Consider the following 11,541-nt stretch of genomic DNA (forward strand, 5'->3'; position numbering starts at 1 on the left):
TCACCGGGAACTCTTCCAAACCTTCAAAGACCAGATATCCCATGGCACCATAAAGTATCTCACAGTGCTGAGTATTAAAGAAAGTTTTCTTATTCTTTTTATGAAGCAAGTATAGTATTGATACTTAAACCCATGAAGAAAATTATATATGACTATCACTTATAAATATTAATACAAAAATACCAGATAAAATAATGACAGAGTCCAGCACCACATTAAGAAAATAACGTGAAATAACCAAGTGGAGAAATTCCAGGAATGCAAATTGGTTCAATATTAGAAACTTCATTAATACACCACTGCCATCAGTAGATCTAAGGAAAAAAATTTTATGATTATCTCCATACATGTTTTAATGGCCTCTAACAAAATTCAACCCACCTTCCTGGTTAAAACACTCAAAAAAAAAAAAAAGAATTAAGCCAATCTTAAAGTAAATATTCATTTGGTGGGAAACACTAGAAACATTTTTACTAAGTTCAGGAACAAGGCAGGGTTGCCTACTATATCACTACTTAACATGTAACTCGTGGCACCAGGTAAAGAAATTAGATAAGAAAAATCAACTAAAAACAAGAAAATTGGAAAAAAGGAGGTAAAACTATCTCTATTTGAAGATGATCTGATAGCATATCTAAAACCCTAAAGAATTAATAACAACCCTAACTCATATTTAGAAATTCTCTAAGGAAGCAGGATATGAAATTAACAAAAATCAATAGCTTTAATATACATAAATAATAACTAGAGAATATAGAATAGAAAAAGCCTCACTTTAGGAATAATCTTAGCAAGAAGTATGCAAAACTCCTAAAAGGAAAACTTTAAAACACTTTTGAAAAACACAAAAGTGGACTTGAATAAATGGAAAGACATCTTTTATTCTTGGATAGGACAGGTCAACATCATAAAGATGTCAGTTCTACCTGATATGTCAATTTAATTTAGTCCTTATTTTAAAATGTCCTATACTGAAATAAACACATTAATAATAAAGTGTTTTAAAAAGCAGAAAATCACTGGAAAACAAAAACTACCAGAGAGGCGGGAGGACCAGCCCTCCTAGACATTAAAACACACTATAAGTCTTTAAAATAAAACAGTATGGTCCCAGTACATGGATTAAAAAACGAACCAGTGGAAGAAAATAGAAGTCCAGAAAAAAACTGAAATTCATACAGTAACTTAGTATAAAGGTGACATCTCAAATCATTAGGGCAAAGGTAGAGTTTCAAAAAATAAATGGTGTTAGGACATCTATTTGGAAAAAAAATAATTAAATCCATACCTCATATCCTACAGTCCATACAAAGCAAGGATGATGTACAAGTACTAGAAGGCAACGCAGGTAACCCGAGTGCATGTAAACAGTTTTTAACTAAGATGTAAATTCAGATGCAATAAAAGATTGATAAACTTGACCTCATAAAATTAAGAACCTTTTGCACAACAAAAAGCACCATAAACAATCAAGACAGATGTTGATTAAGAGAAAATATTTGTGACATATATCACAGATGCAGACTCAATATCCTTAACAAAGAACTTTTGAAAAAACTGAGGAGGAAAAGAGCAAAAATCTGACAGGATAATGACTCAAATGGACAATTCACACACACACACACGCACACACACACACACACACGCACACGCACACACACACACACACGCACACGAACACACATGATTGTAAAGGGGACTTTAAACATACAAGCACATGCACACGCACACACACCACAACACCCACACGCACACACACACGCACACACACACACACACACACATGACTTTAAAGGGGACTTTAAACATACAAAAAGATATGTTATGGCCTCATTTTATGCCATTCTCCCTCTCATTCATTGTGTTCTGTGAACATTACAAACTATTCCTCAGCAGAAACTTCACCCCCAGTTGTTTTGAATGGCTAGCACTCTTCTCATTTTCAGGTTTTCATTTAAAAGCTGCCACCTCCAAGAGGCCTTCTCTGATCCCCTATCCAAAGAACTATCTGTCCCTCCACCACAATTATGCTATGTTATAGCACCCTTTTATTTCCTTAGAACAGTGCATAATCTGTAACTCTCTCCAATTGAATGCTAGCTTCCTAAAGGAAGGTGCTTTGCCTCTCTTGTTCACCACTGCATCCTCAGTGTCTAGTAGAAAGCTTGGCACATATTTCAAAGAATAAGTGTAATAAAAGTAAACTTATGAGAGGTTAGGAAGTAACATACTGGATTTCACGATCTGGGAGGTGAAACCCTCAGAGTAAAGACAAGGTCCAAAATGTAGAAGAGCAGTGAGCTACTGAAAGGAATTAAGAAGATTCAAAGAACTGACATTAAGGTGCAGGGTAGATCATCCACATTTTCACTAAAGTAAAAAACGACAATATTCCTCAATCTGAGCACTATCTCTAGTTAATCCTTCCAATTCTCTTAGTAACTGGTATTTAATATACCTTTTGAAAAGTCTCATTGAGACCTCCAATTGCTTACTCCTCCTCCTTTTTCTTTCACTCAGTTCACCAAACTCTTCTGGCTCTGCTTGCTTCCTTCTCCAGCCCGCACTCTCAATCTATAATGCCCATATCAATGCCCACCTTTTCCCTCTTTCTATAGTAATTCTCAGTGATGAATCTGAGAATCATTTGAGATAGTTAAAAAATTTAAGCATATTGCTGGCGCCCCACCCTTTGGATTCAGTAGATTTAAGGGAGAGGACCAGGAATCTAGGTTTCAAGAAGAACCCTCAGAAGATCTGGACACCAGTGATCTAAGGATAAAACACTGGTCTGGAGGAAGAAATGCCCTTCTTCCTATCCAAGTGCTCCAGAGCCCATACTTTTCCATCCCTTCAGAGATCTTACTTTATTGTCCTCGCTCTCTAATATTTCTTTAATCTCTTCTTAAATTCTATCCTGACACCCAAAACAATTTTTTCAGCAAAGCACATCTGATCCATGTCATCTCCTTGCTTAAAACCCTCCAGCTTTCCCTATCACCTACAGCAATGGTTCTGAACTTTAAATATCCTTGAATTCTAATGTGCTTCAAGCACTATCTGCAAACTGCTGTTTTCCAAATGTATTGAGAGATGTGAGACATATCTGAGAGATATATTTGCTTCCAAGTTTTTTAAAAACTATGTATTGTGTACAGAAAATGCTAAACATACTTATGTAGCTGTTTTTATAACCCTACGATAATCCACTTTCAAGAAATTGTGCCATACACAAAAGAGCCAAGAAGTCAAATTAAAAAAAGAAAACTTGTTGCCCAAATATATAATGTTCTATCTGTGAACTAATGTATAGGCAGTATTCACTAAATTGAAGAGAGTCATCCATTCTATGTTCAAAGATCTACATCGCATATCTAATAGTAGCTGTTATAATGATTTTAATAACATACGATAATGATATTACTCTAAGTTTACTGTATAATAAACATCTACACTACGCAAATTCATTCCTCTGGACCTGTGTCTGAAAATAAATCCTTTATGAGTTCTGTATAACTAAATTCAAGTGCACATTTCATTTTCTAAGCCCTTTCTGTTGTCCTGTCAAAACATTAAAATATTCTATGGTCAAATGATTTGGGAAACCAACTTGGGTAAACAATGTATCTTGCATATAGGTACACTACTCTTTTTTGAATGTAGATGCTGTTGTATCTACAAGCAAATTCCATTAAAAACACTGCCACGTGGTAACTTTTTGTCATTATAGATTTGCCCAGTCAGAGCAAGCTTTTCTTATGTGTGGAGATTTCTTCTTTCTTTTTTTTTTACAATTAAAAGGGACCCTCATACTCAAAAAATACTAGACACCACCATTCTACAGAATAAAGTCCAAATCCTTTAAGAGGATACACAAAAAACACCTTCTATGGTCTCAATTTACAAGTTCATCTCTCTTATACAAACTTTGCAATTTTTCCTAGTATCCTATACTTAAATCCTAATATGCTCTTATCATAACAATGAGTGAAGAATATTCTAAGTTCTTGGAATTAAGGTACTGTAGAGATAAAGTAATTCAACTCCTTAATTCTATAGAGGACTTCATCTTTTTGTAAACCATTTGTTTCCTGATAAACACTTATATCTGTCCTATTTTTAAAAAATTTAAGGCCAACGGAGCCTGTAAAAATCTAATAATCTTCTTTGAAAAAGTGAGTTTCACCTTGATTCTGCTTTTCCATTTCCTCCATCCTCTGGCAGGAATGGCAAACTCAAAGAGTTTCACACATTTCTAATATAAATCTACCTTTCTAATCAAGAACAGGAGTTCACTTTGCAGACATGATACAGATTTGTTCCTACAGGTTCATCTGTAAGAACCTCAGGAATTAAAAAGGTAACTAAAGTTTCTAGAGTTTAGCCCTTTAATCCCATAAATGGGGGGAGGGGCGGGGTGGAGGAGGACGACAGCAGCTGACATTTATTGACTTTTTGTGCTTTGCACTTGTTAAGTTCTTTATATCACTACCTCCTTTGATTCTTCAGACAACCCTACAAGGTAGGTAGTAATCATTGTCTTCATTTACTAGTTAATAAAACGGAGCTCTGACAAATTTAATAATTGGCAAGGTCCCACAAGCAAACTTTCTCAAGTATTATTACCTTCCAATTTAGGGCAGGTCTCCCTCCCTCTCATCTGCATGCACTGACCCCTTTGTCTTTCTTGGTCCTCTATCTAGGTGGTTGGGTAGGGAACAGGCTCCGCTGCCGGGGCCCCCACTCACGTTCAGCAGCCAGAATCCAGTGCCCTCCTTGGCCTCGTCCTTCGGCAGATCCGTGGTCTTGCCATGCTCCTGGGCGTTACGGCTCGAAGGAAACTCCGCCCCTCTGTTGGGCGTGGTTCCCATGTGGGAACGGGAACTCCCCTGAAGTACAGGGTCTATGAACAGGGATCGGATCCGCCCGCCACGGTTATCTGCGGCTTTGAAAACCTTGGCCATCTCCTTGGGCAGTTCTATTCTTTCGTCCTCTGGGGGGGTGGGTCTGTGCTTAACCGACAGCCTGCTATTGCGCAGGCGCATCCCTCTGGCTGCTTTCCCCGCGCTTTTCCCTGCGCACGCGCACAGCACTGCGCGACCTGCATATTTAGGCCCGGGTGCTACATAGGGCTGGCTTTGGGGTGGCGCGAGCTTAGGGAGCCTGGAGAGTCAGCTGCAAGCTCTTGCTTTGCCATTTCGGGCTCCCTTAGAAAGAAGTTGGAGCGTGCTGGTGGACCACAGGGCTCCTCGACAAGGTGATTGAAAACCTTAGTTGGTTTCCTTATCTGCCCCTTAACACATCGTAAGCCTTGTTCTCCGTGTATCAGTTCTTTCTGGGAAATTTACAATATCAGTCATCATTTTCGTACACTATCCCTTGAGCTTCAGATGTTATATTTCCAACAGTCTACTCGGACATCTTTTCTGTCCCATAGACTTATAACACGTTAATATTCATCTTCCCTCCCAGACCTCTAGAATGTTCCAAACTCATTTAATATAGCAGTGTCATATCCACAAAAGCTTAAAACTTCACATTTTTGAATTCTAACTAAATATTTGAACGCTTTCTACTCTTTTTATGCACCCAGTTTAGGATATCTCACACCGATCAGTAATGGTTTACTTATGGTTCTCCCCATCTGCTGTCATCCACCCTTTCTATTGCTTTACCTTTAAAGTTGAAAAATACGGATTACTTTGAAAATAAAATGAGAAAACTTCAGACCTTCTTTATTGGCCATATATTTGAAGTCTTTAAGATGGAAACCAGGGCCTGCCAAATACACTCTGCTACCTTAGGATCATTATTTACTGCTATTCTATTTGGAATTTATTTTTCTTTTATTCAAGGGCAAACTCAAAGTTCAGCTTTCAGTTAAGTTTTATAAACCCATACACATATCCCGGATGCAGAATTAACCGGTCTTCGAGCTACTACTTGGTATATCTCATTAGTGGGCTCACACTATTTCAATTAGTTGTCAATTTCAAAAGATAGAGTTCTTTGGGGGCAGGAACCTCACCAGCCACTTGCAATCTTCAGGGCTATGGCTTTATAGCCCAAGGCCTTTAATACAAGTTTGCTGTTGTTTTGGGTCTGTGATGTGTTTAACCACTTTGCCAATGAGATTTGCTGCCTATCAGCACAGTCTATGACTTTACAGTTCATGAGATGTAATATAAAAAATATCTAACCTAGATCTAATCGAATCTCTAGACCTAGCCTCCAGTCTACAGGAAATTCAGGAGACAGAAGAACAAACTGAATGATGCTGTAAGGAAAAATATGAAATAAATATAAAATGTAGGTGGGACATTCTAAAACAAAACTGGACTCTTCAAAAAAAAAAGTGTCATGGGGGAAATACAGAATGGTACAGCCATTCTCGAAAACAGTTTGGCAGTTTCTTAAAAAAAACTAAACATATGACTATCATAAAACTCAGCAATAGTACTCTTGGGCATTTATCCCAGAGAAATAAAAATTTACATTCACACAAAAACTTATACACAAATGTTCATAGCAGCTTTATTCACAGACAAAAAGTTGCATCAGCTCAGATGTCCTTCCGTAAGTACATAGTTAAACTGCCAGACATATACGTACCTTGGAATACAACTTGGCAATAAAAAAGGGTGAACTATGTGAACTATTGACATACACAACTTGGTTGAATCTCTAGAGAATTATGCTGAGTAGAAAAAAATTAATCCCAAAAGATAATATACTATGATTTATAGTACTTTTCTGGATATAAGTCTTATATTTATCTTTGCCTTCTGAATAGATTATGAGCCTCTAGAAGGCAAGAACCAAGTTTTATTTATTCTTTTTCATATTTTTGCCCTCGCACAGATCAAAGCATCTATCTCAATCCAAACTTTATGTTTCATAATAGATTACAAATGGTAATGTGAAGGCCAGAGGTCCCAAATGCTGGCTAATCAACTTGGTACATCACAATAACCTGGAGTACCTTTTTCTAAAAGATAGTTTTTCAGGCACCACCTCACACATATTGAATCTGAATCTCTGGGGATGGGGTGTAGAAGTCTATACATGCTTTTTTCTGCTTTGAAGGGAGTGGGGAGATGCAGGTATTACTGGACACTTTATTTTGCATCCCCCAAAAACCAAAACCAAAAACTCCACTGGGGATTGTCTGTCAACAGCTCAGAAACTCTACTAAGTATATTGCTCTACCCACACTTGATACAAGGAGAAAGGTGAGAAAAATGATTGTGAGACAATGAACTTCCTCCAAGTTTCCCCCACATCATGGCCAAAGGTGTTTTGACAGACACCACTGGGTTTTCTCTGGTGAAAGATTTATTCAGGTCAACCAGCTGTTGTTCAGGGATTGGGAGATTTGAAAGCCAGGTCATACTTCCCAGAGCTGAAGAACCCAAAGGCAACTATGTCCACACCAGTTACAAGTTACCAAGTAGCCAGCTTTTCCAATTGCATTCCATAGCAGCTCCAGAGCATTTTTATTCTCTAAAATGTTGGGAGCAGAACTCCCTTCAACCTTGTATTAACTTTCTATTGCTACAACAAAGTACCACAAACTTAGCATTTAAACAATATGCATTTGTTATCTTACAGTTCTGTATGTCAGAAGTCTGACATGAGTCTTGCCATGCTAAAATCAAGGTGTCAGTAGGGCTGAATTCCTTTCTGGAGGTTCCAGGGGAGGATCTGTTTCTGTCCTCATTTGGGATGTTGCTAGAATTCGGTTCCTTAAAAGATGTGGGACAGAGCCCATATCCGTTTCCCTGCTGCCTGTCAGTCAAGGGCTGTCCTCAGCTTCTAGAGTTCACCCACATTCCTTGGCTTGTGTCTCTCTCTTCCTCCTTCAAAGCCAGCAACATCACAGCTCTCTGACCCTTCTTCCATCATCCTATGATGACAGAAGGTTCTCTGCTTCTAAGGACTCATGTGATTACACTGGGCCCACTCTGATAATATAGGATCATCTACCCCATTTCAAGTTTCACGACCTTAATAACATCTGCAAAATCCCTTTTGCCATGGAAGGTTCCAAAAATTGGAATACAGATAGCTTTGGAAGACATTATTCAGCCTACCACAATGTCAATCTCCAACACTGGTTTTCCTATATTTCTCTTTGATAACATTGTCCAGGTATGGTAAGCATCAGCTCTGAGCCCCATGGCTTCCCTGAAGTTTGCAGACAGGGAGGATCATTAAGTCCTGCACAATCAGCTTACTGCTAATTGATCACAATGAAAGCTGGAACTGGCAGGATGCCAGCAGATTTATAATTCTGTGACAGCAGGGAGAATTCCCTTCAGCACCTCCAGCCTTACAGACAGCAAGACTTTCCTACTATGGTGCTTACACCAAATTTAGACCTATTCTCAGAGCCATCCATCTCTATCTTCAATTTGTCAGTCCTCTTCTGCTCCACAATATTCAGCTGCTTGCTGATCAGGGCAGGTCCAACAGTTTCATTGATGTGCTTGAGAGCCTCTGAGAAGCCTTTTCCCATAGAGAGTCTTATCATTGTCTTGAGCTCTACTGTCTCATACCAGTTGAGCACCACTGGATACAGCTCTTAAGACACCTTTCCAGTGCAGGACCACTTCAAGAGTGGGATTTTCTTGAGAGCCAAAGATCTCTCTGACAAAGAGCTTAAGAATAGGCATGGTGAATTTCTATTCATATTTCTTGTCCTGCAAAAAAAGAGGCAGAGGAACACATTCTGCAGAGGCCAACTAACTGTTAATTTAACAAGCTCACTAGCCTCTCCTTTATTTCCCTGAGCCCTTAGCCTGCTCAGCTTCTCTTTTGCTACATATGTTTTTTAAAGCTCCCTAAATGATTCTGATGCACAACAATATATAGGAACCACTGGTATAGGTTTTAAAGGAAAATAAACTTTTTCAGTTATAAAATTTTTCAAACAAAAAAGATACATTTCCTTTTTATTAGCCATGAAGTAAATCATCTTTCAAGCTAAATTACATTACATTCTACTTATTACATGATACACAACCAAATGATACACAAGACAAATTATATATTTCAATTAATTCAGTAAGGAGACATCAAAAAAAAATAATGAAGGTCTTTTTTTCCTTTCCTTATTCCCTAAATTTATGTTTAAACCTGACATATATTTTGTAATCCTAAAGTTATGGCTTCTTCTGTATTACTGCTTTTTAAGATAATGATTATAAATGCAACTAATTTGAGAGAATAGGAAATAAACATTTTCACCTACTGGTTTCTAGCTCATTATCTCCTTTGTCATTAAGATAATAATGCTATTGAGATTAATGTTTATAAATTTGCAATTTTAACCTTTTCCATAATTGAGAATTTTTTTGGTATTTTATAATAAAAAATATCAATTCCAAATACACCTGTACATATCTTATAAAAATACATTTAAAAACAAGAATAGATCTATGGCCATGCCACCCCGAATGTGCCCGATCTCGTCTGATCTCAGAAGCTAAGCAGGGTCGGGCCTGGTTAGTACTTGGATGGAAGACCAGGTGCTATAGGGGTAAATGAAATGAAATGAAATGAAATTAAAATTAAAATAAAAACAAGAATGGGAAAAATTCTAAATACTGGGTTATTATTCCTCTGTAAGTGAGTTGGCATTATGAAGAGGCTTTGAGTCCTTTATCTTTATCAGGGTATTCTTCCACATCAGAGGAGAACAGCAACTCTGGAAGAGAAAATGAACGGATCATACGCAAAACGGTTTCCTAGTACCTCAAAAAGATTGTTTTTTTAGTTTCAATATAAACAGTCCTATAATAATATAAAGTCCTCAAGTACAAGTAAGAATTCTTGATAGTGAAATGCGATTTAAAAGGTAAGCTAATGACTAATGTATAAGTTTTGCATTTTAGAAATTTCAAGTTTTAAATGTATTATTAACCCCTGAAAAATAAAACATATGTAATGGAGATAATATAAAAGCTCTTACTAGGAAATTTAAGTCACTTGGAGAATCCAGAATCATTAAATAGCTAAAAGGTATAATTCTATAGTGATCATAATAACCTAAAATGTAGGGGACACGTGCAGAGGAAAGCGCTGGAACTAACATGAGGTATGTGCCAGGATCTTAAACGTGCCATCCCCTTCAATCACCATAACAACCCTATAAGTGAGGTATTATCATCCCCATTTTATATTAATTTTTTTATCCTCATGAAAATAAAATATTATATAATTCACATGGCCCTAAAAGAGATCGGGATTCTGTAAATATTTAGAAAGTAACATAAAATATTTAGAAAGTAAATATTTAGAAAGCGATTTAAACTGAATACTGCACAAGCCAGCTAGATGTAGCTTCAATCCCAACCACAGTTTAGAATGTTATTAGTTGACATTACTGAGCATATAATTTATTAAAATACCAAGAAATATTAAAAAAGAAAACCTTAGGCATCTAATAAAGTTGTCTAAGTATTAGATGAAAAATTCTTTGAATGACTAAAAACTATACTTAGTGAAAGAAAACAGAATACATCAACCCTAAGATTTTAAAACATACTTTACATATATCAAAATAAATAAAGTGACAGGATATTTAGTGAAGTAGCCTGAGAATGATGATGTAAAAAGGTATGTTCATAAATAAAAATACACGATTACATTTTTTTTTTTTTGTCTTGGTTTTTACAAATGGAAATGTTGGGAAGATTCTCAATTCTAAGACTTCTGAGACAGGTTGTAATTAGTTGATCTAACTGCAGTTAAATTCTAAGGATGTTTAACAAATCAAGAACATAATAATGATAGAGGTCCAGAAAATATCATAGAGATTCAATGGTGAAACTGTGGGACATCTGCCAAACAAATACAACTTATGCTACAAATACCAAGCAGTTCCTAAAGCAGTGAGAAAGGATGAGCAGTTTGCTAATATGATTCCTCTTCTTCGGGGGTTCTAAAAGAAGTCTGAGGACTAGAGATTAGTAAATCTCCCTTCATACTGGGCACACTAAAGATAGGATTACTAAACATTTCATTAGGCAATGAAAGGTTAAGAATTTGTGTCAGGTAGAGGGGGAGATAAAAATAATTCATTTTAATATGCGTCTGACAGAGGCTACATAAATGAAGCATGATTTATTTCAAATTAAGAGATACTTTGGAAGGAGAGTAGGAGACATGAAGAGCAAGGGCTTTCTGTAAGACACCTGAAGGGTCCCAAGAGAAGACATACATCCTAAATATGCACAAGGGCCACAGAAGTCCCTCACTAAGTACTTCGAGGGCCTCCAGCTCTCCTAGACACTCACCCCGCTTCTCTTGACACTGTTTCACCACTTTATTGTAACTCTTCCTGTTATTTTATTATAAATGTCTTTGTTATTACAATAAGTTACATTCACTAAAAGAAAATTTCTAAAGTCACTGTAGAGAGTCACTGTAGAGAATTTCATAATATTCTTATACTATTTGTTCTTTAATACCTTCACTAAGATCCATGCCTGGCCTATAAGACAAAAAAATCCAAGATAATCCAACCAGAAGGGCTAC

At 36.9% G+C, this 11,541-nt stretch overlaps 2 protein-coding genes and 2 pseudogenes across 2 annotated transcripts in view; 1 reads left to right on the forward strand and 3 right to left on the reverse strand.

Moving 5' to 3' along the window:
* C2CD6 (C2 calcium dependent domain containing 6) overlaps positions 1-5,045 on the reverse strand; it is a 100,604-nt gene extending 95,559 nt beyond the window's left edge. Inside the window, exon 1 of the mRNA XM_015596461.2 lies at positions 4,749-5,045. Coding sequence (XP_015451947.1) covers positions 4,749-5,045 — 297 coding nt within the window. The remainder of the gene's footprint in view (positions 1-4,748) is intronic.
* Positions 5,046-6,509: 1,464 nt separating this feature from the next.
* Positions 6,510-9,465, reverse strand: LOC112470334 (annotated as a pseudogene).
* LOC112470833 lies at positions 9,437-9,542 on the forward strand (annotated as a pseudogene).
* Positions 9,543-9,599: 57 nt separating this feature from the next.
* TMEM237 (transmembrane protein 237) overlaps positions 9,600-11,541 on the reverse strand; it is a 16,091-nt gene continuing 14,149 nt past the window's right edge. The window contains exons 13-14 of the mRNA XM_015596462.2: positions 11,475-11,537; positions 9,600-9,709 (exon numbers count right to left, since the gene is read on the reverse strand). Coding sequence (XP_015451948.1) covers positions 9,642-9,709; positions 11,475-11,537 — 131 coding nt within the window. The 3' untranslated portion in view covers positions 9,600-9,641. The remainder of the gene's footprint in view (positions 9,710-11,474; positions 11,538-11,541) is intronic.

This window comes from Pteropus alecto, unplaced genomic scaffold, assembly GCF_000325575.1.
Source record: "Pteropus alecto unplaced genomic scaffold, ASM32557v1 scaffold3, whole genome shotgun sequence".
Classification (NCBI taxonomy): Eukaryota; Metazoa; Chordata; class Mammalia; order Chiroptera; family Pteropodidae; genus Pteropus; species Pteropus alecto.